The 24,136-nt window shown below is 38.8% G+C and overlaps 1 protein-coding gene across 2 annotated transcripts in view; it reads left to right on the top strand.

Annotated features, from left to right (window-relative positions):
* The window catches only part of LRP6 (LDL receptor related protein 6), a 197,294-nt gene that overhangs the window by 98,712 nt on the left and 74,446 nt on the right, over nt 1–24,136 (top strand). For both annotated transcript variants that reach the window (XM_054038646.1, XM_054038639.1), the window contains 4 exons: nt 6,691–6,887; nt 7,682–7,813; nt 17,594–17,990; nt 19,087–19,258. In XM_054038646.1, the coding sequence (XP_053894621.1) occupies nt 6,691–6,887; nt 7,682–7,813; nt 17,594–17,990; nt 19,087–19,258 (898 nt within the window). The remainder of the gene's footprint in view (nt 1–6,690; nt 6,888–7,681; nt 7,814–17,593; nt 17,991–19,086; nt 19,259–24,136) is intronic.

The following is a 24,136-nucleotide window of genomic DNA, read 5'->3' as shown; positions in this document are numbered from 1 at the left end:
ACAATGATAGTTTTACCATCCTGGAACATCTGGAAGATGGTAATATGTACAAAATCTTCATTTGAAAGGTGGAATTAAATGTACATAGGATAATTCTTACTCTCTACCACTGAGATTGGCCCCTACAACATGGAACATGAAGAGAAGAGACTGTAGGGATAAAGACCCTCCATGACTAGTGGACCCAACTACCTTCTGTCCATGTGCTTCGTCTGCTGATATAGAAATGTTGACCAAGATTTTTTAAAAATATTACTGATTATGGGTACCTCAGTTTTGGATGCTTCATCATGCAAGTTACCCCTTATTATCTCAGTCTGCAGTTCCATTGTTCAGTTTTTGAGACCTATAGTTTTAGTTCTGTCAGTAGTGTTACTAGACAGCCCCTTATGTTCTGTATTGTGGAAACGATGAACTGAAACAAAATGTTGCTTTAGCTGACTGAAAATTTTTGATTTTTTTTCAGTGTCTATTATACCATGCTGGAAGCCATTAGTGTATACTAATAAGTTCTGTATATAATATGGATAAAAGAATGAAGTTCTTGGTGCTGTGGAGATGGAATATAAACAGCTGAGAGAAATACAATGGCTGAAAGCACCCCATATGTTCTGGATTTATTGAAATACAGTTTTCAGGTAGAATGAGTTTCCTCATTTAATGTAAAGAGGAAATAATGAATTTACTGAGGCATGGAAAGCTTAATTAAAATAAGGAGGTGTGGATGATCCACAGTGTTAGATTTAGTATAATGCGGCATCCTTTGGTCTAATTGTTTGCCCTTTTAAGTTTTGGAAAAATCCCATCTTCATTCTCTGTTTTAGTTTGCACATTTAAAAAAAAAAAAAAAAAGGAAAAGGCTGTAAATGTGTTTCATCTTAAATTGAATGCATGTAGTCTGTTCTTGGATTTGGGGGTTGGCAGCAAATTGTACAGGATTTTAGGAAAAAAACAACCTATCAAGAATAGGGTTGTATAACCAGCCTCTTCCTACACATTTACAGTTTGGACTCTATTTTATCATCAGTAAGAAAAATGTTTGTACTCAATACGGTGTCCTAAAAAAGAAAAACAACAAAAAACAATCATTCCACAACAGGGCAAGATTTTTGGTTGCTCTTCATATACAATAGGTAAATGCTTGGCCATCAATCTTTTTTTATTCATTCAGTTTGTTTTAAATTTCTTTAGCCACATATAGTAATTTTTTACTCCTTTCTCTTCCTGCTTCCTCACAAAGTATTATATAGGCATCTTAAACAATAGTATAAATGCAAATACATTTAACTTGAACTAAATTTTCTTCAGGCAATAGCAATCTTCTTGGCAAAATCTGTTTTTAATTTTACTGTGTCTCTGATTACCATGCTGATAATATAGTCAGGAAACAGTGATACATATCACAAGAGAAATTCACCTTGACAGAGGTGTACTTTCTTTTCTCCCACCACTAAAACAGTATATATGGTTTGTAAATGTTTTTAAAGTAAGCTGCCCAGGCTGGATAAAAAGGTGATTAAAAAAAATGATGTTTTTAATTGGACTTTTAAACATTTAAATTAAATACAGCCTTTTTTTTTTTTTTTTTTTTTTTAAATAAACCTATTTACAATTAAATTGGAGAACCTATGGTAAGGCCTAAGCTTACTATAATCTTTTGTAGTAATTTTAAAATTTAAATAAAAAAAACATTAAGCAGTACATATTTGCTGCCAAGTGTTAAAGGAAGTCAAACCACTGAGCTGGTGGAAGTCACTGGCTGAGCACTTGGAACCAGTTAGTTGAAGTGCTAAAATGACTTTTAGTAGCAATAGCCTCTTCTGCGGGTTCAGAGAGAATATTTTCTTCATTCCTGCTTATTCAGCTATTTCAGTGCAGTGACTAGACCATTCAAAATTAAGAAACAAATGGGAGTTGAAAAAACAGAAAAGTTTATTTCCTCCACCAATCTGTGAATAAAAACTGGGTTTGAGAAGATGAGATCTAGTTCTAAAATTTTGAAGGACAATGGTGACTAGGAAAAGTCAGTTCAGTTCGTTAACTAGAGATGTTACTTCCTTTCTCAATACATTGATTAGTTTTAAGTGCAAAACATGTTTTGATAAACCTCCTTTATTTACCCAATTAAAATAATTTTAAAATGCTGGTTTTGTACATTTTTAATTGTTTGAATTCCCCTCTGAATAGAGCTTGTCACAAATCATAAGTAAAAAAATTAATCACGTCGTAAATAATAAATGCATCACACCGTTTTCTGAGAATATAAAAATGTAAACATTAAGAATTAGGAAAAATTAAGAATCTGAATATGTGTAAGTTAGACTTTATAATTGCTTTAAATAAATGTCTGTAGATGTGGTAGAACCTTCTGGTTAGCAAAAAGAAAGATTGGATTTACTGTAATGGTTATATTTAGTTGAGGATCATCATGTTTTAATGATCACCAACCAATGAAAATTAACCTTCTTTAGGAAAATAACTAAGAAATACAAATGCAAAGCAAGCTTAAAATCAGTGATTCAGATCAGGGTTTCCTGCTTGCTGATTTAAATCATGATTAAAATAGGTGATTTTAATGAATCCACCCTGAAACTACCTCCAGCTTTTGAAGTTTAATTGTGTGGTTACATTTTTCATGTTAATTTTGACTGAACCTCCAGTTATTCTCTTAGAGACATTAAATATTTTATCTGATGATTATGTGTTGATTGAGAAACTTCCATGAGGTCTACAGGGCTAATAAAACTGCCCTCTTATCTCCAACTCTCCCGCTCTTATTTCTGTTGGTATCTGTGACTAGAAGTAGTAATTTGACTATAACACTTAAACTGTAAGCCTTTGAGGGAACTGAATAGCTTGGTAGAATGATAATAGGATATACAGTATCTTGCCTTCACATCACTTGTTCAAATCGGGCATGGGCTGATAATTTAATGATTGAAAGTAGTTGCCACCAGCCAGCTGTCAGATCTTGTCAATCCAGTTACACCAGCTACCTCATAATTGGTGCCCTTGATGGCAAGAAGAACAGGAGTACTTGTGGCACCTTAGAGACTAACAAATTTATTAGAGCATAAGCTTTTGTGGGCTACAGCCCACTTCTTCTTGATGGTAGTCTCACTAGAGGGGTGGAGACCCAATTCCCCTTTTACCCTTAAGTGGGGTTCGTTTGCATCAGTGGTTAAGCACATTGGCAGGACTATTGTGGGAAACTTGCACTGCTGTTACCCATATGCAATAGCTCAATATACAACATCACTCTCAAGTACGGTCACTCTGGCACCTTTCATAATTAGTAAATCAAGATAAAAATTATTTCCTTCCAGTTTCTCCCCTTCTCCCACCAAAACTTTGCAGCCCTTAATGCAGATCATACTTAACAAAATTGCGTTATAGCAGCCAGAGAGGGAGGATTGCTTGTTTTATTTTACTTCTCTGCCTTTCCCTGCTTTCTGTGGTTCCACTCTCCTCCCTCTCCACCCCAAAAAAAAAAAAAAAGCTTCAACTGATTAGAATCTAGAGCTGGCAAGGTCTGTTTAGTGGAGCTCAACTTCATTGTTGATGCAAATTGTCTAGCTACTCATCAGCAAACTTGCTAATATGGCCCATAGAACATGTTTAGAGAGAATAAAATGCCATTTAGATTAGGTGATTGAAAATGAACTATCACCACATCTCCTAATTGCTGTCCAGAAAACTACATGAATTGGATCATAGAGTTATATTATTACTTAGCTTAATGAAGTACCAGAAACCAGAACCTGTGTACTTAGGTTGAAAGACTTTTTCACCATGACTTGTCCTTTTATCTACAGAAAAAATAACACACACTTAAGTATAACCACATAACTGATAGAGCAATCAAGTGAAGTAGCTTCCTACTCTTTACGAACCTTTCCAGATAGGGTCAGGCTTGGATAAGGATCACAATTCACTTTATGCATTGCATGTTAATGGTTAGATTTTCAAAAGTGCTCTGCACCCAGCATCTTCCATTGTTCTCAATGACATGTTCTCTTTGAGGGCTCTTGGGGCCTGAGGATGTTTAAAAATCTGAGCACTTTAAATGGGAACTGAGCTCTATTGAAAAATATGGCTTGAGTTGTAGGTGCACGCTGAGCACTCTTGAAAAATCTGACCTTGAGTGTTCAGACCACTGGGTTTTGGGGGGGACGGGGGCGGGGGGCAGTGAGAGGGTTGGTAATCAGTGAGACCTTGGAATTCTGCTGTTTTTAATTATCATGTGATGTGTTAAAAGACTTGGACAAATTCTGGTCCTGTTGTTATAACCCAGGGGTTGACAACCTTTCAGAAGTGGTGTGCCAAGTCTTCATTTATTCACTCTAATTTAAGGTTTTGCATGCCAATAATACATTTTAACGTTTTTAGAAGGTCAGTTTCTATAAGTCTATAATATATAACTAAACTAAAAGTAAATAAGGTTTTTAAAATGTTTAAGAAGGTTCATTTAAAATTAAATTAAAATGCAGAGCTCCCTGGACCGGTGGCGAGGATTGGGCAGTGTGATTGCCACTGAAAATTAGCTCGCGTGCCATAGGTTGCCTACCCCTGTTATAACCTGTGGCTAATTATGCATACTTGAAAGCTTTTTAATGGCTATTTGGCACATATTTTTTAAAACTCCATTATTCTGGGAGTACCTAGTAGGTCAAGCTTCATTATCATAATGTTGGATTTCAACTGAAAGTTAGATTATAATAGTCTCTCACAATGTGTGAACTTGAGTTTCCTCATTTTAATTAGGTGCTAATATATACCTGTCTGACTCAGATGGAGGCATGTAAAAGAGCAGTTATGATTTAATACTTGAGATCCTATTGCAAAATATAAGGAAATAGAAGATTTTATTTAGTGTGGTGTTAGAACATAAACATGACCATTAAATGAATCAGCTTGTTTTTCTAGCAAATTGAAGAATAGCAGTTCTTAAAAGACAGTTCATTGGTAATTAAATGTGCTAGAGTGAAAGTACTAGAAATTGCAACATCCTTTATCCTAAGAGCCACTGGTCCAGTACAGGTTCATACTTCACAATACTGTCCTGCTGCTTAGCTTTTAACACTGATCAGAAAAGTGAGAGTATTGTTGTCCCTCATTCGGTTGTTGACTCTTTTGTACGAGGGAGTGTATGGATATTTCTCCAAGTTATGCAACTCCTTTCCACTCAAGAAAAGACTTTGAAATGAGGTCATTGTACATCTTACAAATCTTGATTCCAAAGAAACTGAGCCTGTATCTCAAGCCCTAATCTTTGGTCAGGAATGTGTCTCCAGAATTCATGGGAAGTGGGGTTCAATAACTATCTTTTAGAATGTCTGCCTTACTATCTGTTAGTCTTTAAGGTGCCACCGGACTCCTTGTTGCCTTACTTTAGTAGTCCTCTTAAGTAAATGCAGTTTGCCAAAATGAGTTTGACCTGTGCCAGCAACTGAATGTCTAGTGGAAATGTATACAGGTCTGTCTCATCTTACGCTGGGGTTACGTTCCGCAGTCAGCGCCTAAAGCGAAAATCGCGTATAGTCAAAATTACATTGAGTGTAGTGGCGGGCAGAATCGCCCACACTACAGAAACAGTATTTAAATTGTTATTTTTCTCTTTTTTGTTTTGTTTTGTTTTTGCCGACCGCGTAAAGCTTAAATCGCACATGTTAAATGCACCTAAGATGCGACAGACCTGTATACATTTTTGTTAAGTCCCACTTCATTTTCTAAGCAGAAGCTACACACTGACACCAACGAAGGAAGGAAGGAAGGAATGGCAAAAACATAGAGGTATTAAAAATTGATAACATTCAGAACAGAACACTGGGTAAAGGGGTATTTGGAAGTCAGCTACAGTGTTTCATGTGTGTGAGGTAGAACAAGCTGCTTAAAAAAAAAAAAAAACCCGCAAATTACTCAGTTTGAATCCCATGAGGCCAGATTCATAATGACTGATTTCAACATAGCAGAAACTTGAACATGTTGTTTTCCACAAAGTTTGAATTGCATTTTGGGGATAGGTAAGAACCACATAAAACAGGAAACTGGGATGAGAAGAGATATCATAGCAATGTGGCCAGTAGATGAGATTCTTAATGGCCTTGCTTTTAATAAATATTAAAACAATCTAGTGTAATAAATGATGATAAAAAGAACTCTGGTATTTAAACACTTTGTAATAGTTAAATTTTTGACACTATAGCTATTCTTCTAATGGTTGAAAATAATAGTAAAGCTGGAAGAGGATGGCTGGCCTGGAGGCTTGGTAATAGATCACAAACCCTTGCAGTTCTAAATTTGTGTCAAGATTGGAAGTGACTTGAATTATTTATCAGTAGTTTGGCAAGTGTGAAATGAGTTGGTAATCTCAATATGACTCTAATGTTTGTGCAGCACTTTGAAAAGGTAACTACTCCTTGGCACTTTTATAGTGCTTTGTTAGTAGAGCTATATACCCCTTACAGCTGGCATCTGTTGGCATTCTGGCATCAACGGATTGGCCAATAGAAAGTGAATTGCCCTCCGTTGCTAATGTGCTTTTCCATGGATAAACAAAAGGCTTTGTTCAGCAGTGCTATCAATGTAACACCTTTTCATAAATACTACACTACTTAAACATAAAATTAAAAACAAAAGCATACTTTTAATTATATGTGCACATGTGTTTTCCTCCTTGTACCCTATTAGGCAAGCAGTGGTTAAAGGATCCCTTCCACATCCTTTTGCTTTGACTTTGTTTGGGGACACATTGTACTGGACTGACTGGAACACTCATTCTATCTTGGCCTGCAACAAGTACTCTGGGGAGGACCTGCGTGAAATACATTCCAACATTTTCTCTCCCATGGATATCCATGTTTTCAGCCAACAGAGGCAGCCAAATGGTAAGGAGTCTTGCTTTCTTTTCTAGCCGCAGGTTGGAACTGATCTGTAAAAGTCTGATATGCCTTTCTGTTTGGAGACAGGAGGAAATTGCGAGGGAGCTGGATGGCTCCATTTGCTTTATGATGCAACAGTTTCCAAAGCAGGGGATTTAGGAATAGACCCAAAGGGACACTGAATATTCTTTACGTTGTTCTTTAACATTAATAAAACATCTCACCCCTCCTCCTCCTCTTGCCAGCCATAGTGATGCTGTGCAGCATTCCTTTTTATTTATTTATTTTTAAGGGGGCCATGTGCTGGAGATTTAAGCAATAGGGGACTTGTATGTTTTCTCTCTCTTGAGCATTACCTGAGAAGTCCATGTTCCTGAATGGAAACTATTGTTAATGTGGCTAATGGTGTTAAACACGACTAGCTCTGTAGGATAGCCACCATCTTAACCTTTTAATGAATTTATCTTGCTTGCATTTTGTATTTTTGTACATGCTGCTGCTTGTTTTGGTGCTGAGCAGTTTGTGAAACTGATAAGAGCACAGATGAAACACAAATCCTATGTAGAGCCAAATGCACATTTTCAAGAAAGGAAATACGCAATGTCTTCGCAGTTGGGTACAATAATTACCCACTCTTAATGCTTTGAATTAACTTTTACTTGTTCTGTGTTTATTATTTCCTCCTTTATCCACTTTCCTATCACAGACTCTTACAACTCAAAAAGCCTTATGCCTCCTGACACATGAGATGAGGTCATTTATTATTAAAAACATTAATCTGTGTGATTTATATTCAACAGCTACAAACCCATGTGGAAGTAATAATGGTGGCTGCTCCCACTTGTGTTTGATGTCTCCTATCAAGCCTTCTTATCAGTGTGCTTGTCCCACTGGTGTGAAACTCCTTGAGAATGGAAAGACCTGCAAAGATGGTAGGATTTGTTTTTGAAAGATTATTTAGGAATAAACTTTACGTAGTTTCTGCAAGAAAGGTGTTTGTCCATTTCATGTGATAATGTGTATGAAGGGGCTCATGAGTTGGAAATACTATTATGGGAAATAGTATGATGGAATGATTTATGCTTTTCCAGTACAGATATAAATTATAGGGAATGTTCCCTGAAGACTTGCATATGCCTGGAAAATTTCTAATTGTGTTCTATTAATAGGCTCATCTCTCTATTTTTTTTTTTAAAAGAGAAGGCATGGTCTCATGGCTAAAGAATAGGTACTGGAGATGTAGTGGTGTAGTCCCACCACTGCCACTGGTTGACTCTGGGGTGTAGTCCCACCACTGCCACTGGTTGACTCTGTGGCTTTGGGCAAGCATTTTGAGCCTTGGTTTTCTCATCTCTGAAAAGGGAGGTAACAGCTACCTCGTATATTGCTTCTTAGGGCAGATCTACACCTAAACCGCTCCATAGGCACAGCTGCACCACTGTAGCGCTTAAGTGAAGACACTCCTATGCTGATGGGTGAGCTTCTCCCATTAGTATAGTTAATCCACCTCCCTGAGAGGTGGCAGCTACATTGACGGAGAAGCTCTCCCACCAACATAGCCCTGTGTACACCAGGGGTTAGGTTGGAATAACTCTGTCGCTCAGGGGTATGGACTTTTCACACCCCTGAGCAACATGGTTATACCGATATAAGTCTGTTGTGTAGACCTGGCCTTAATTAATTAATGTCTGTAAAGCACGTCTGTTATTGTACATTAAATATTTTCATCCCTTCTTGATTAGTGACATCCAACAAATTAAAATATCTCTTTAATGCTGCTACTTATCCTACTCTATGCATACCTAACATCATAGGCTGAAACTTTCAAACTCGTGTGCCGAAAGTTAGGCACCTGAATTTATATTTAGGCACTAAAATAAAAGTGGCATTATTTGCAGACGTATTGAGCACCCAGAGGTCTAGCTGACTTGTTTGGGAAATATGACTGATCAACATCCCTCCCTGAAAATCAAGCGATGTTTACTGAAGTGCCTAAGTATAGATTCAGGTGCCTAACTTTAGGCACTCAAGTTTGAAAATCTAAATAAATTTAACATTGGATCGGATTGCTATAATGATCCTGATGTCAAACAGCTGAAGAATAAGTATCAGGATCAAATTAACTTTTGTAAAACAAAGAGCCTTTTTTCATGCAGGCTCTCTCGCCTGAAAAGGAAGCAAGAGGGGGAAAAAAACCCATACAATGATACAGGCAGAATTAATTTTAAATAGAATAATTTTATTAACATACTTTATACGAATACCCTTTTATATTTAATTTAAGACATTTTCTAGGACTTGTAGCTGCTCTTCAGTGTTTCCTCTTCTCTCATCCTATTTCACTCCTTCTCCTGATTGTTTAACCTGGCTAGATGTGTCTGTGAGAACCTTATTAAAATAAATTGCCTCTTATACATAGAAGAGCAAAAAAGCATAAAGATTCCAAAGCAGCCTTGCAAAATTGTCATGAGGAATTGCCAGCCCATGCAAAAAATGTACTTACCCATCCTTACCATGATGAACAAGGTAATGATGATTTTATTGCCTGTCAAATAAATTATCTGAGGCAAGTGTACGAAGAGAATTTATTTTCATAAATAAAAATCTCATATAATGATTTAAACTCTGTTATTGGAATCGGGTATTCACACCCATACATTTATCAGCTTATTTCTTTGCCTGGTTCATAATGAGTCAATTTTTACTCAGTTCTCTCCATAAGAACATGAGACACTGAACCATTAGTGTGCTCCTGTTCAGACATACAGCATAGTTCTTCATATCAGTGGTTTTATTTACTAAGAATCACTTTAAAGCATTGTGCTAGTAATATGTAGAGTATGTGCAGCAGAGACACTTGGATGATCATATTGATATCAAGTTGTGTGTCCCTCTGTTCTGTGCCTGTGGCACACAATAATTTAGTTTCCTGAGGGCTATAATACTTTGGTCTAAATATGGTTGTTTGGTGTGGAGGTGGCTGGATGGTATTTTGTGGCCTCTGATATACAGGAGATCAGGTGAGATGATCCGGTGGTCACTCTGGTCTTAAACTCTGACTCTGCCTGTTTATGCTCTCTGAATCTTCCAAAATAACGGGCCCACCTTTTAAGAGGTAGAATGGAAATTAAAAATGGAAAATCCATTTCCTTGGTCAATATGTGCTGTATACCTCTCTGCTAAACAGGATTAGAGTAGTCAGTGCAAAACAAAGTAAAAATGTATACACCTCAAGCCTTGTTTCACATTCTAGGACGTCCTGCTGTGCTGAGCTAATGCCCCAGTATGCATCATACTGGTAAATCACAGCTGGTAAGAGACTTTTGCTGGGGGAGGATAAGACCAAAGGGAAATAGGGAAGGCCTGTGTGTTGGGTATGGTCCAGCTTTCAAAGTTGTTATGCTTTGCTCAGAGATTATATAATAATAAAAAGGTATCTTTGACAATCGTGCGCTTTCTTTGAGGTGGGGAAGGTGACAGAGACTTGGGGTTGCTGTGGGTGAGGGAGACAGGACTTTCCTGAGCCCTACAGGGCCAGCTCCAAGTGGCCGCCGATTGCTTTGGTAGTTGTGAGATGTTAAAATTGTGAATTTTGCGGGGTATCACAGTTAAAAAGAGCAGGCCAGCAGGATTCCCAAGGATCTAAAAGAAGTAAATCTGTTCTTGTTTATGTGTAGACTTCCTCTTTTAGGCTGCTTACTGATATTAGTGAAATAAATTGATTTTCCATTTTTACTCTGCAGTTGGCCTGTTAAATGTCTGTCATGGAAAGAGTGAAACTGAACACCGTGAATTAAAAAAATCAATTTCCCCCTGTGAGCCAGATCCATTCAGTAAATTTCAGTTGTGCTGAAAGAACCAAGAAAAAGCTGAATAATTACATTTCAAAACCTCGGCTGAAACTTTAACATTTTTGACTTTGCTGGGGAAAAAAGATGATTTCCAGTTAAAGAGTAGTGAAAATGAAGAGAGAGACAATGCTTCTTTCTTTCAAAGCAGTTTTATCTTCTAGTGGTGATCTGAGCAAGAATCATGATAATTCCAAAACTAAATAATAAATTGTTTCATACTGAAAGGAATACCTCTGAGAAGCAGAGATCCTTATTTTTCTGGTATGTTAGATTAGCGCGCTGGCCAGAACGGAAAAGATTTGGAGGGTGAGTATTGTGTGCATGTTTGCAATGATTTGGCATTGACAAATGATCCTTGCAGCCAAAGGTGAGGCTGGCTGACCCTCGTTGAGCAGTTTCCATGACAACTAGCATTTTTGAATAGTCTCAGTTTATAGCAAAGTGTTTTTTCTAGTGTTTTTTTTTTTTTTTTTTAATTGCACCTTAGAGGAACTTCATTTTTTTTCTGACTATTCAGAACAATACCTTTTCTTTTTTCCCCCCTTTCCTGTTTTGGGTAGATTCCATAAACTTCTCTCCAGAGTCTTTTAGGAAGGGTTGATGTATGAGCTGGGATAAAGTTAGTTATTCTCCTCATGACTAATAATACTAATAACACTTTTAATTTCCACTCCCCTTCCAAAAGAAAACAGTTATCTAATTGGGACTTTGGCTTACTTCCAGTGCTAACACTCCTCCAAAATCTGGGTGAAACTTCAAAAATCCCCATTAGTCAAAGAATAGAGAGGGAGAATGACCAGTTTCCCCGCCAGCAATTCCTCACTTGATATGTCCAAGGCTTACAGAGCTATTTTGAGCATGCAACTGCTATACCCAGTACTTTACCTACACTGTCATTGTACTAGTGATACTTTAGCTTGCTGTTCTGTAAAGCACTTTGGGGTGTTTTTCAGTATGACATGCACCATATGAACCTAATTCTATTGACACTCTGGCTATATATATGCTGTTTGTTTGACATTTCATTTTTTTAATGGTAAAATTTGAGTTTGTTTTAGAGGCCTTTTTCTTGTTGATCTTGGGAAGATCTCTCCTTTCATTTGCTTGCATTCTGTGCCCTTAGGTGCACTAGACTTTTTCTTATAATTTCCCACTTTTTCTTCCACTAGTACAGTTTAATTGTTGGCACTTGGAAAGGAATGAACACTGCAGTAGTTGCTTTCACTTAGTGAGGAGACATAACATTTTTCTAATGTAGCATTGTAAAAAAAAATATTTTTAAGTGTGAACCTTGCTTTGGTCTTCCTGTTCACTGTCAAGAAGAGACATTCTTTATCCCATCCATATCTAGCAACCGTCTGTCTGTCTGGCTTTCTTTCCAGAACTCTGTATTTCCTGTTGCAGTGTAAGACTACCCCTTGGGGAAAAAACTCCTAAATTCTCTGCCTCCACAGCCTGTAAAGCCTGAATCCAGATTTCCATATATATATATATATATATATATATATATATATATATCAAGAATCTTAACTTTAAAATTGTTCCTTTTCCCACCTCCCTTTAAACGAGAGAGAAATTTGCCTTTGATTTCTGGACACTTGTCCTTTTCCTCTGCAAATTCAAGGCTGTTGTCATTTAGAAGAGAAATCTTCTCTCTCCCTGTAGTAGCAGGGGCAGACTGACAGCAACTGATACAACAATGGGTGGGATAAAAATCAAGGGAAAGATTTTTCGGAGCAGGAAGTTGAATCAAATATGTAATAACTGTATTGAGAACTTATTCATTACTTATGCTTGATAAGCCACAGAGAGACAATTAGACTTGTGCTAGGCCTGGGTCTTGTTATTTATTTGGTCCTGGACCAATACCAAAAAAACACTGTTGGCCTGAGGGACCAACAATGGTTTTAAAGTAAAATAATGTACAGATCACCAGGGCAAGAAGCAGATGCTTTGTTTATATCATTGTAAAGCTGGAATTCATTGTAAAGCTTGGCAGGTCATGACACACTTGACTTTAAAGTTATGTCATTGCAAGTATCAGCTTGCTTCGTCCCATTCTTTCCCAGATCTCTCCCCCACCCCATGTGTTTAAATTAGACTTGATTATTAGTAATGACTTTCTAGAGAAATATTAGGAGTAGTAGAACTAACACAATGCACTGCAAGCTTGCAAAGCCAGCTTTAAAACTGCTTAATAAAAGTAGGCTAAAGTTTTCAAACATGGGTGCCCTAGAGTAATGCTTCCATATTTAGACACCTAAATAAGTGGCTTGACTTCTCAAAAAGTACTGAGCACCCAGTGAGTTCCCACGAACACCTAACTTTTATTTATATATATATATATATATATAAAATATTTAAATCATAGAATAGGGTTGGAAGGGACCTCAGGAGGTCATCTAGTCCAGCCCCCTGCTCAGAGCAGGACCAATCCCCAGATAGTTTTTTGCCCCAGATCCCTAAATGGCCCCCTCAAGGATTGAATTTACAACACTGTGTTTAGCAGGCCAATGCTCAAACCAGTGAGTTATCTCTCCCCCCCAATGGTTGTCTTGGTCTCCAACTTTAATCATGTATAAACTATTGGGTGCTAAAATTCTCATAAATTGTGTGGGAGATCAGCAAGATGGTAATCAGAGGACCTGATTTTAAAAACCTGCCCTTTTAATTTATAGCACTACTTCAGTATTTTTGGTGTACTGTTAAATGCTAACTTTAAATATAGTTCCGTAACACTTGAATTAAAAAAGTACATTACATTTGGTAGCTCCTGTGTGTTCCCCTGCCCCACTGAAGTCCTAGAGGCATTTGAATCCATTGGTAGTGGTGGGGTTTTGAGCCATTTTGTAAATTCATAAGGAGTTACAGTGCCCAAATAAATGATGACCTGAACCCTGTACACTGGCATGCACAAACTTGAAATACTCTTTCCTGCATTTTTTCCTCTTAAGTATGCGTATACTGTATGATTTTTCCTGTATTCACCAGTGGAGGCAGAAGCTTCTTGGTTTTGGTTTTAGTTTTAATCTTGTACCAAAGCGAAACAAAAACACACAAATTTTAAGTTAAACTTCATTACCGTGTCAAAGGACAAAAGTTACAACCGCCACTATCCTGAGTAGTTATCTTGGAAAACTGATAGTGTATGTACAGAGTCTTGAAGCTGAACTTCAGTCGTGTGTGTGTTTGTTTTTAAATGATCTCTGGAATTGGAATTAGCAAAATACTGAGATTTAAAAACCTCAGGTCTTAAGCAACCCACATGTCTTGCATATTCCTGTGAATATAGTCATCACAATCCAATGTTATATGAGGCTTTTCAACTGATGTTTTGTACAAGTTTGTCTAGATTTTAGTTTTGAGTCCTCCCTTGTTTGTTCCTTGATGATGATCAAGGTGGTGATGTGTGGCCCGTGGTCATCCTATAGATATTCCAACCTCTGAGATTTACTACTTTTGGTATTAATCAGGACAAGGAGAGCCTGCTGAGGTCATCTGAAGTGATATTGCTTCAACCTAAACTTCTGATGAGGTGCTTCTCTGCTAATCAATTCCCATTTTCCTAACAGAATGGCTTTCAAAGGCGATATAACTAGCCAGATAAGTTGTCTATTTACGGAGGTGCGGATAATCACTTTAAAGTACGTTTTTAACTTTTTATTGCTTGATTGGCCATGTTTTTGCGGGGTTGGTTTTGTCTGATGAGTGGAATGTTTGCTATGCTCCTAGATAAAGACCATGAAATGCTTAGCTCAAAGATCCGGTGTGCAACACAGGTTAACTGAAAGCCAATTATCTCCTGATATTGAATGAGGTCTTAAAGACACGGGTCCTAGAGACACAGGTATGTCTACACTTAAAATGCTACGGCAGCACATCTGCAACACGCAGTGTAGACAATACTTCCATTGATTGGAGGGGTTCTTCTGCTGGCATTGGTAATTCTCCTCCCCAAAAGGCAGTAGCTTGGCCAACAGACAAATTCTTCCATAGACCTAGCACTGTCTACACCAGGGGCTAGGTCGGTATGTTTGTGTCTCTCAGGGGTGTGGATTTTTCACACTCCTGAGAGATATAGCTATGCCGTTGTATGTTCTCCAATGGAGACCAGCCTGCAGTCTGTTTGACTAAACAAAATTCTTCTGTTTTCTTTTGTTAATGCTGTGTTGAAATGGAGCTTATTTGGGAACAATCAGGTGGTCAGTTTGTCAATTTTAAGGGTGAATTTCAGCACAGACAGTACTTTACTCAGCTGAAGTCTTTCTGGCAAACTAGCAGTAGTCCTTCGAAACTTTCAGCCATGTGCAAGAAAGTTTTTTTTAAAGTTACATATTAAAATTACTATCTGAAATACTTCATATGACCTCTTTTGATCATCTACAAACCTGATGGTAATGCATTCCTACCACTTTAACTGCAGTAGATGATGATGATGAAGATAAAGATTAATCAGTGATTCCAAAATCATATTTCTACAATTTAGGTCAAAAGGAAGCTTGGATAAAAGGTGATGTAGATTCTGATGAGGATGTATTGGAGAATCATTAGTTAGTTGACTATGAATAGTTGAGGTAGTTGGTGGCAAATTTATTACTTGTGCATCTATTACTTCATATATGATGATTCAATGTGAGTATGTTTTGACCTTGACATTGAATCAAGATTTTATTTATTTATTCATTTATTTATTTTTGTGGATATGGTATGTTAATAGACTTCTGTGACAAGGTTGCTTACTTTTTTTGAACTTTTGTAAGCATGAGACTCCTAGTATCTGTCTACACACCAATTAAACACTCGCAGCTGGCCTATGTCAGCTGACTTGGGCTCAGGCTTTCGAGCTGTTTAATTGCAGTGTAGATGTTTGGGCTCCGGCTGGAGCCTGGGTTCCAGATCCTGTGACGGGGGAGGGTCCCAGAACCTGGGCACCAGCCTGTGCCCGGACATCTACACTACACTTTTATAGCCTCACAACCCGAGCTTGAGTCAGCTGACATGGGCCAGCCGCAAGTGTTTAATTGCTGCGTAGCATACCCTTGTCACCCTGGTATGTTTTTCTTTTGTTTAAGTTGCATGTTAAAGTTTAAAGAATGCATAAAAATATAGTTGCGTGATGGGGAAAACCTGCATTGGATAATGCATAAAAAAAGAATTTTTCACTAGCTAAATAGCTGAAAAATGTATACATATATTTCTAAATGAGAATGCGATGGTTCAGGATGGAGAATAACACAGGTCTTTTTAGTCCATTCTTAAGAAAGAACACTTGTATTAACGTTCTATACTTTACTTGTTCAAAATCACCATCTTCTTTAGCAGTGTTTCTCAACCATTTTGAGCTTACGACCCTCTTTGGACTTAAAGGGGGGGGGAAGTGTGACCCACCACCAGCCCCAACTAGAAGAACTTGCAGCCCCCTACCTTAAGCTCAGGGCTTTGGGCTTCAGACACTGCAACATGTACATTGGCTTTCTGGGGCCCCAAGCAATTCCTCTGCTTTCTACCCCCTAAAGCCAGCCCTGCTTGTGATCCTCTTAAACCCATCCAGTGACTCCTTACCAAATAGATACACCAACTTAACTGAAATTGGATGAGGTGATTTATCTTAAATAAAAATGAAATTTATTGGCATAGGATAAAAAAAAATATTTAAAACCCTGCAAAATAAATTATAATTGAAAATAAAAATCTGTTCAGATACAATGACAAATTCACCACTAGGTGAACAAACAGCTTGTGCTGTGCTCTATGGAAATATCATCTACAGCATAAATGAACAGATTTTTTTCCCCTCTGTAAATCTAAAGACTGTAAAGGCATCAGTACACTTTATTTCAGCATGACTTTGTAAGCCTTTGTAGTAGTGGTCTTCACATCTTGATATAGACTTCTTTCATTAGATGTGTTAATGAAATCTGGCTTAATATGAGTGAATCCCAGCAATATAATGCATTTCCCCCTGTTAAACAAGCAAGGTTGATTGACACAAATTTTTCACAGGAAGGTCAGTCTCATTGTTTTATATTAGCTTCTTGTTTCATAGGTATTTCACTGTTTAAACACACTTTTTTTTAATGAGAGGTTTTTCCCTATTTCCACCAGATATTTTATCTAGGAGAGGGTAGCCAACTGGTGGTTCCAATATAGTCACAACAGACTTGTCGATTTGCTTTCAGAGCTTTCTTTTTGTCTGTCTCTCTCTCTCTCTCTCTCTCAGTCTTGGAAGAATTCAATTTTTATTGAGAAATATTGGTAAATATTGATTTCACCATACACACACACAGATGAAAAAGTATTTCCATTGATAATTAAAATTTACAGATAGAATAAGGAAAATGCTGCTTGAGAGTTTATTAATTTGATTTAAGGATATTTTACCTTGTATATTTTGACATGATGTTGACAATTTGTATTGTAACAGTTATAAAGCTTTTATTTTTTGAATCTCAACATCTGTCATTAAATAACTATCTGACCCTCCCTTAATTTTCCACAGCTTTGAAAATGTAAATCGATAACAATCTTTAAAAAATCTTAAAAGTAAACAGGTATTAGTTAGACCAAAAGAGCAGTATTCATCAAAATTTTCTTAATGTCATGCAGATTTTAATGGTCCATTTCTACAGAAAGGAACTTCAAATGTCCTGGGAATCATTCAGCATTGGATCCAAAATTCACACTGAAGAATTTTGAGCCAGATTCTCAAGTGGTGCAAATCAATCTGCATAGTACCACTGAAGTCAATGGGGCCACACTAATTTGCACCAGCTGAGAATCTTGCTCAGAATCTACATATTTATCATGTGGGATTTTTGAGTTAAGGATATTTTTTTTTTTGTTTGGTTTTGGTATATTCAGGTGCCACCGAGTTACTGCTCCTAGCCCGCAGGACGGACTTGAGGCGCATTTCCTTGGATACCCCGGATTTTACAGACATTGTCTTGCAGCTGGAGGACATCCGTCATGCCATTGCTATTGACTATGATCCCGTGGAAGGATACATCTATTGGACTGATGATGAGGTGAGGGCCATTCGCCGCTCTTTCATAGATGGATCAGCTAGTCAGTTCGTTGTCACAGCACAGATTGCACATCCCGATGGCATTGCTGTGGACTGGGTTGCCCGAAACCTTTATTGGACAGACACCGGTACTGACCGCATAGAGGTGACAAGACTTAACGGGACTATGAGAAAGATCTTGATATCAGAAGACTTGGAAGAACCGAGAGCAATCGTATTGGATCCCATGGTTGGGTAAGGAACTGTTTATAAGTGTTTTAGAAAGTTGTATCGTTCAGAAATGTAATGTGGACCCTTTAACAATGGCAGAGATTCATTGTAGCACGCTGATGCCAAATACACTATGGTCTCTTTAAAAGGCAAACAAAAAATATAAACCCTAGTGATCTTTCTAATGGGGTTCAGGCCTGTCTATATTGAAGAGTATAAATAATACCAATTTTTTAATCATGATATTAACTCAAACTTTCACTCATCTGACTTCTAACTGTAACATTATTTGGGCTATGCAGATGTACATACACTGCTTTGAAAATTTAAGAACAAGTGATCTTTAATTCCATTTGATTTGCAGGAGGTCTTACGTTTCCAAAGCTAAAATTCATTAGTTTTTTTTTTTTTTTTCAACCTCTTCCTCCTCTTTTTTTTCCTGTTTCTCATTTTGCAATTTCTCAAAATTACTAAATAGATTACATCAGAACTTAGTGTCAGTTCTGGTTTAACACTGTGTTTGTACATCTCAAGCTGAAAAAGATTTTAAAAAAGTCAACCCTGTTACCAAATATAAAACACAATCAAAAAATTAGTAAAATAGGAACTGATGTCTATATGTACATGCATGTAGATAGTGGAACGTGAATATTACATATACTCTGTTTGCTTGAAATTAAAAAATCTGGATTATCTGAAAGTTAACAAATGGGGATGAATAAACTACTTCCACTTATTGATTAATTACTGGTCCCCTTTATTTCTTTCTGGTCTTTGCCCATGTTTCCAGATTTGAATAACTAAGTAGAATTGGCTATTAATTCAAGCTCATTAAAAATGGCTATACAATTATGAAAATTGCAGTGGATTGTTATGGAAATTCTGTTAAACTGACCAGTGCATTTACACACATCAGCACCATTGAGGACATATTGCACAAGTTGAATTTTACCACCTCAGTGATAGAAATCATGTCCATTTGTCCTAGAAATGCGTTGGTCTGTATTGTATGTCTTCTGATCACACAGTTTTGGTTTGGGGGTATGAGAGATGAGCTGCATGAAGGTTGAAAGCATTGGTTTTAAAGTATTTGTAACATCTCTTCTGCTCTCCATTGCAGATACATGTATTGGACTGACTGGGGAGAAATTCCAAAGATTGAGAGGGCTGCATTAGATGGGTCAGACAGAGTTGTGCTGGTGAATACTTCACTTGGCTGGCCAAATGGACTGGCTCTGGATTATGCAGAAAGCAAAATATATTGGGGAGATGCGAAAACAGACAAAATTGAGGTTTGTTAATTGCATTTTTAATTAATTCTACACAGTTAAAACAATAGAGCAACTTCCATTTTTCTGTATATAGACACTGATATATTTGCCATGAAGGTCTTCAGGAGGCAGCATGGGTGTGGAGGATTTACTCTGAATAAGGAACTCCTTAATTCTAATCCAAGTATCCAAGTGACTTCTTCTGTGGCCTTGGACAAGTCACTTCACTACTCTTCTTCACTTTCTCTACCTATAAATGGGGAATAATAACCAGGTAATAGGTTTGGGGAGTGGGGGATCAGTTGCTATTGGGAGGATTTGTTTAAAAAGGACACCTTTAAAAAAGGGAGCTAGATAGATTCATGGAAGATAGGTCCATCAGTGGCTTTTAGCCAGGGTGGGCAGGAATGGTGTCCCTAGCCTCTATTTGCCAGAAGCTGGATTGGGTGACAGGGCATGGATCACGTGATGATAACCTGTCTGTTTATTCCCTTTGGGGCACCTGCCATTGGTCACTGGCAGAGTACAGGATACTGGGCTTGATGAACCTTTGGTCTGACCCAGTATGGCCATTCTTACGTTCCTAGTTGTTTTTAAAAAAAACAGATTTCCTTACTTACATTGGTAATAACACATTAGGAAAAAATTATGTAAACATACATGCATTTTACTGTTTGTGTGGTTTTTTTTTTCATTTCAGACCGTTTTAAAATAGTCATTTTCACTTATTTCTAGTCAATTTCATTTCCAAGTTCTTATATGCTTAGCACAATGTTGTTAGGGTTTCAAATATTGCAGGGGGAATAGGTTTCTCTCCTTCCCCCTTTCATTTCTTTCCATTATAATTTTTATTTAAAAAAGAAATGGGGAAGAGCAAAATGAGGAAAGGGGGAGGACAAGAAACATTTCTATTTGCCGTAGGCCAATTTTCATACATTTCAGTTATGGGCTAAATTTGGTCTCTCGTTGTGTCTAATGTACAAGCTTTTGAGACTGTAAACAACTGAATACCAAATATCATTATCACCAAAATGGTACATGTGCTAAGGAGATGACTAGATCTCTGCTGTTTAGAAACAAACAAAATTCACTTTTTGTGTAGCCTTAGTAGAAGTTGATCCTTTAACCTAGGAGAGAAAAAATTTAATTTAATTTGAGATGTTGCGTAGCCTGTTGATTTTGGTATTTATTGATTTTTTTTCTCCAAAAAAATTCCTGGATTTTGAAAAAGTCAGTATTCGGGTTTTTCCCAATTTTCACCAATTTTAGCTTTTTCAGGACCCAGGAATTTTTTGTGGAGGAAGTGGACGGGGCCAGGCACGGGGGGGAGTGGAAGGCTGCATCCTGTCCACTTCCCAGAGAGAGCCCCCTCTTGGCCCCTGCCCTTCAGTTCAGCCCCATCTGCTTCCTGGGGTCACACTGATTGACCAGGGGCAGAGTGGAGGGCTCTGTCTTGCAGGGGAAGTGGATGGCACCTTGTGCATGTGGTTTCGGCTGCTGGGACCCACCTCCCTCCCCGTCTCGCTTCCGCACTGTTTACCAGCCTGCAGTTAGACTCTGTGAGTACTGAGCTCCCTGCTGGACCAAGCCCTGTCCTGACCCATATCCTTCAGCGTGGCCCCAGGAAGTGGATGGTGCCATTCTGAAAGGCTGGGTTCAGGAGAGGGCCATGCCTGGTGGGGGGTGGGGGAGGGGGAGGGTCAGTACTCCCAGGGTGTAGCCTACCATTGTCTTGGCCATGCTGAACTGCCAGAGTCCCGTCTGCTTCCTCTGTGCAGCTAGGGAGCGAGAAAGGCAGGAAGTCAGATCCTAGGAGACGAGGCTACATCGCAAATACTCCCAACCCCTGTGAGTAGTAAGCATACCTCCTGCCCTATAGGGTGACCACCCATCCTAACAAGCATGAAATGTAGAGTCCAAGTCCTGGTCCTGGGCTCATTAACACTAGGACAGCATTTGTCCTGGATTCCCTGCGGCACTGGTCTGCACCTGCCTGAGGTTCAGGGATGACGCCTGCCTCTTTCTGGTGCGGGGTGGGTGGGTGGGGGGAGGGAGAGGAGATGGGGATGAGGCTGAGGTGGGCCTTAGTTCCCCCTCACCATGGGGCCCTGCCCCCTGCTCCTCCCCCCCCTCTCTCCTCCCCCGCCCCCTAGGTCTCTGCCAAGCCAGAAGCCAGAGTCGGGCATGTAAGAACCACCCAGGGAGTCTAGGCAGCTGTGGGAAGCCCTGGAGTCCCAGACTCTCCACCTGCCCTAGGGCGGCACACCCCAGAGGCTGGGCACACAGGCCAGAGGCTGCTCCAGGACATGGAGGGTCTGAGGTTCCCCACAGCAGCCTGGACTCCCTAGGTGGCTCTTACCATGGCCCTGCTCCAGCTTCCAGCCTAGCCATGGGGCTGGGTTTTGGGGGAAGAGGAGGAGCAGGAGGCAGGGCCTCAGGGAAAGAGAAGGGGCAGGGGGTGGGGACTTGGGAGGAAGAGGAGGAGCAGGACCACACAGAGGGCAGGGTACCTGCCTGTCCTGCTTTTGCCTTTTGAAAAGGTGGTTACCCTACTGCCCTGCCTTGCCCACTGCCCTTCATTTTTGATTTTTAATTATTTTTCACCCATTTTTAAATTTTTAGAATAAATACTGATAAGTTCCTGTGAAGTTCTTTAAAAAATAAAAACTGAAAATGAAGGGCCTGATGCATGGTCTAATCGTGGAACTGGTAGTCAGGAAAACAGCCTGCTCCTGGCTTGATAAGTGGCCTTGTGTATGGACAAAGAGAGAGAGACATTTCAGTGTGCTTACGCATTATTGTATACAAGTAGATTTTCCGTATAAAATCATTAAATAGTGCTTGCTTTTTTGTTTTTCAATGTGTGGCATTACTCAAATAGTAATCTTATTGCATCACTGAAGAAGTCAGTGTCTCCTGCAAGCCAGATTTCTGGTTTGTTTGTGCCACATATGTGCTTTATTATTTATTTTTACGCACTGATTCATGCTACGCTTTTCTGGAGCCCCCAGACGATAATAAAACATCAGCAGGGGTTAATGGAGACTGGTAGGGGGTGCAGCAGGGAGCTTTTGTTCCTATTTTATCTGGCAGCCTGCAGCAGGCAGAAGCAGGCTGTGGCTCAAAAGCTTCCTCATTTATCTCGGTCAGGTTTCACTGCTGATAAACTTCTATTGAAATGGATGGCTGCTATTGTGCTTACCAGTGGGGAAGATTTCTCATTGACTTGCTACAGGTTTAAAGCATTTTCCTGCCGTGCTATGAGGTTAAAAATGTATGATCTGCTCTGTTGAATTGGTTTTATGTTTTCCTGCTCAAGTGAATATTCGTCTTCTGGACACGTAGGCTACCTGTTTTAAGACACAGGCTGGATTTAAAATGGCCAACAAAACCTGTATTGATATAGCGCGCGCGCGCGTGTCTTTGTGTTTAGAGGAAGCACATTGATACAGCTGGTTTCCTTGCAATTTTTCAGTGTGTTTTTGCTTCAGCTATCCTTTATCCATCCTCTTTCCTTTTCTCCATTCTTCTAAAATCCAGTGATGAAACAGACATACACCTACTGGGGTGGGCTTTGAGCAAGGACTGTGTACTTCCCATACTGATCCTAATGATTTTGAGTGCAGTTCTAACTTGGAGTGTTTCTGTATGCCCAACTCTATTTATCATGCCTAGCATTACCTTTCCTAACCCTGATGATTAATGGGGAACGTCTTTTATATCTTGCTTCTTTTCAGCATAAGTACACACATGCTTTCAGCACACAGCTTCATCGGGCAACAGGAAATGGAAGCTATTAAGATTTTTTGGGGGTACAGAGGTCTTGAACAGAGAAGACCTTATTGTGTATGACCTGGGAATTAAAAGCTTGGCATCTGGAGAATGCTCCATTCTGCATTCTAATCCTGAAATTGTAGAGCTACATTTTTTCTCTGACAACACCCTCTATTTCATCAGTACCCTAACAAGGAAATTTTGTTTTCCAAGCATTCAAAAAACAAAAAAATTGAGTAATTCTGTTTCTCCTATGTCTGTATATTGTGAAATACTGATGTATAGACAAGCTTGATTGCTTTTGTTCAACCCCCCACTTTTTAATAAAGCACTGAAAATTGAGAAGTAGGAACAGTTGACTCCCTGCCAAGTTGAACACACACGTTTGTGTATAATTACATTTAGACAGAACCAATATCTCTTGTAGATATTAGAAATAAATGCAGATGAAGGATACATCTGAAACTACTTTGCCTCTTAATTCTGGCCCTGGTATATTATACAAATAAGATACATACAGTAACTCCTTGCTTAATGTTGTAGTTATGTTCCTGGAAAATGCTACTTTAAGCAAAACGATGTTAAGCGAATCCAATTTTCCCATAAAAATTAATGTAAATGGGGGGGGCGGCGGCGGGGGTTAGGTTCCAGGGACATTTTTTTCACCAGACAAAAGACTATATTTTATATATATATACACACACATATACACAGTATAAGTTTTAAACAATTTAATACTGTACACAGCAATGATGATTTTGAAGCTTGGTTGAAGTGGTGAAGTCAGAGGGTGGGATATTTCCCAGGGAATGCCTTACTGCTAAATGGTGAACTAGCACTCGGCTGAGCCCTCAAGGGTTAACACATTGTTGTTAATGCAGCCTCACACTCTACAAGGCAGCACAAATGGAGAGAGAGGAGACAGAGCCACACACTGTGTGTGTGTGTGTGTGTGTGTGTGTGTGTGTGTGTGTGTGCGTGTGAGGGAGACAGACACATACATTGCCCCTTTAAGTACGGTGACCCCACTCTAAGTACATTGCCTTTTTAAGTAGATCAGCAAGTTGAGACAGCAGCTGCTGCCAGCAAGCTTCCTCCATCCTGAGCCCTGTCGTGTCCCCCCAC

This window comes from Malaclemys terrapin, chromosome 1 (genome assembly GCF_027887155.1).
Source record: "Malaclemys terrapin pileata isolate rMalTer1 chromosome 1, rMalTer1.hap1, whole genome shotgun sequence".
Lineage (NCBI taxonomy): Eukaryota > Metazoa > Chordata > Testudines > Emydidae > Malaclemys > Malaclemys terrapin.
The sequence above is the reverse complement of the archived record's forward strand: the minus strand, read 5'-3'. Positions and strand labels throughout refer to the sequence as shown.